Here is a 2,163-nt window from a genome sequence, read left to right as displayed (position 1 = left end):
CGGTACGGGGGCGACACTGAGGGTTGCGATCCGTTGCCGGACACGAAAAAAGAAAAAAAAACATGAAGCCTTCTATTCCCTACGTACACTCCATTTTTCCCCAGCAACACAGAATTTGCTGTCTCTCACTCCAACGTGCTGTGCTTTCCTGTTTTATGTCTTTGTAAAAGCTGCCACCATTTACTGAGCATCTACTGTATGCCAGGCACTGTGATAAGTGCTTTATGGGAGATATCTTAGGTGATCCTTACAACAATTCTATGAGGTACGTACTATTTCTCCCCATCTTACATATGGAGAAATGAAATTCAGGAAGGTTGACGTACCCAAACCACACAGCTGTTAAAAGTTGAGCCAGCATTGGAACCATGTCGACCTCATGCCAACGCAGCTGTGCTCGGTCTCCACCCTGCACTGCCGGACACACCCTCTCTCTCATCAGCTCCCAACAATCCAGATCCTTCAAGATGCAGCTTAAATTGCATCTCTCTGGCAGCTCCCCACCTGCAACCACCTGGAGGTTCTCGCTCACCGTTCTGAGTCTTACTTATGTGAACGCCGAAGAGCTTGTGGTTGTTGCTACCAGCTTGGCACCATTTCCCGTCTAATTCATCCAGTTGGTCAGCCTTTCCTTGGCACCTTCCATGGGCCAGGCCCTGCCCGGTGAGCAGCACACAGGCCCGTCCTCAAGGAGATGGGGCCAGTTGTATNCCGTCTAATTCATCCAGTTGGTCAGCCTTTCCTTGGCACCTTCCATGGGCCAGGCCCTGCCTGGTGAGCAGCACACAGGCCCGTCCTCAAGGAGATGGGGCCAGTTGTATGGGAGGCAGGGACCTGGAACAGGGACCTGGTACTCTCTGTATCCTTCACCGCGTGTGTCCTCTTCTGGGAGCCAGGCCCTGCAGCAAGTATTTCTGGATTAATTCATACCTAGGAGGGTTACTAGTGCAGAGTGAGGGCTGCTTTTCTCCCCCACAAATCAGGGCCAGCGAGCCTTTGCCTGCACACTATGACCTCGCCCAGTCTGTAAACTCGCCCTTTCCTGCTTGAGGCGTTTCTCTTCTCACCAGGAGGCCGCTCTCTGTCCTGTCTTCTAGGAGGAGGAGCCGCTCAGCAGGTGCCAACGAAACCATGAAACCTCCATCTCCACTCCCAGCACAAGCCCCCAGGGACTCTGCAGTGTTATCTCCCCTTCCCAGCAGCTAGGAGGATGGCCAGGGTCTGCCTGGGGCTGCAGAAAGCAGGAGAGACACTGCGCCTGGAGCTCCGGTCACCACCAGAACGAACAACAGGAACACATGCAGCGCTCCCCAAAGGAACAGGATCGGGACGGAGGCTGATAAAAAAACCAGGGTCTGCTTATATACCACCATTCCTCCTCAGACTCCTCCTCGGCCTCCTCCTCGGCCTCCCCCTCGGCCTCCCCTTCGGCCTCCTCCTCGGTCTCCTCCTCGGTCTCCTCCTCGGCCTCCTCCTCGATCTCCTCCTCGACCTCCTCCTCGACCTCCTCCTTGGTCTCCTCCTCGGCCTCCTCCTGGGCCTCCTCCTCGACCTCCTCCTCGGTCTCCTCCTCGACCTCCTCCCCGGCCTCCTCCTCGGCCTCCTCCTCGGCCTCCTCCTCAGTCTCCTCCTCGGCCTCCTCCTCGGCCTCCTCCTCAGTCTCCTCCTCGGCCTCCTCCTCGGCCTCCTCCTCAGTCTCCTCCTCGGCCTCCTCCTCGGCCTCCTCCTCAGTCTCCTCCTCGGCCTCCTCCTCGGCCTCCTCCTCAGTCTCCTCCTCGGCCTCCTCCTCGGCCTCCTCCTCAGTCTCCTCCTCGGCCTCCTCCTCGGCCTCCTCCTCAGTCTCCTCCTCGGCCTCCTCCTCGGCCTCCTCCTCAGTCTCCTCCTCGGCCTCCTCCTCGGCCTCCTCCTCAGTCTCCTCCTCGGCCTCCTCCTCGGCCTCCTCCTCAGTCTCCTCCTCGGCCTCCTCCTCGGCCTCCTCCTCAGTCTCCTCCTCGGCCTCCTCCTCGGCCTCCTCCTCAGTCTCCTCCTCGGCCTCCTCCTCGGCCTCCTCCTCAGTCTCCTCCTCGGCCTCCTCCTCGGCCTCCTCCTCAGTCTCCTCCTCGGCCTCCTCCTCGGCCTCCTCCTCAGTCTCCTCCTCGGCCTCCTCCTCGGCCTCCTCCTCGG

At 59.4% G+C, this 2,163-nt stretch overlaps 1 protein-coding gene across 1 annotated transcript in view; it reads left to right on the top strand.

Annotated features, from left to right (window-relative positions):
- The window catches only part of LOC103586523 (uncharacterized serine-rich protein C215.13-like), a 131,413-nt gene that overhangs the window by 127,182 nt on the left and 2,068 nt on the right, over positions 1–2,163 (top strand). The window contains exon 6 of the mRNA XM_008567819.1: positions 1,353–2,161. Coding sequence (XP_008566041.1) covers positions 1,353–2,161 — 809 coding nt within the window. The remainder of the gene's footprint in view (positions 1–1,352; positions 2,162–2,163) is intronic.

This window comes from Galeopterus variegatus, unplaced genomic scaffold (genome assembly GCF_000696425.1).
Source record: "Galeopterus variegatus unplaced genomic scaffold, G_variegatus-3.0.2 Scaffold348, whole genome shotgun sequence".
In the NCBI taxonomy this organism is placed as follows: Eukaryota; Metazoa; Chordata; class Mammalia; order Dermoptera; family Cynocephalidae; genus Galeopterus; species Galeopterus variegatus.
This window is presented reverse-complemented; position numbering and strand designations above follow the sequence as displayed.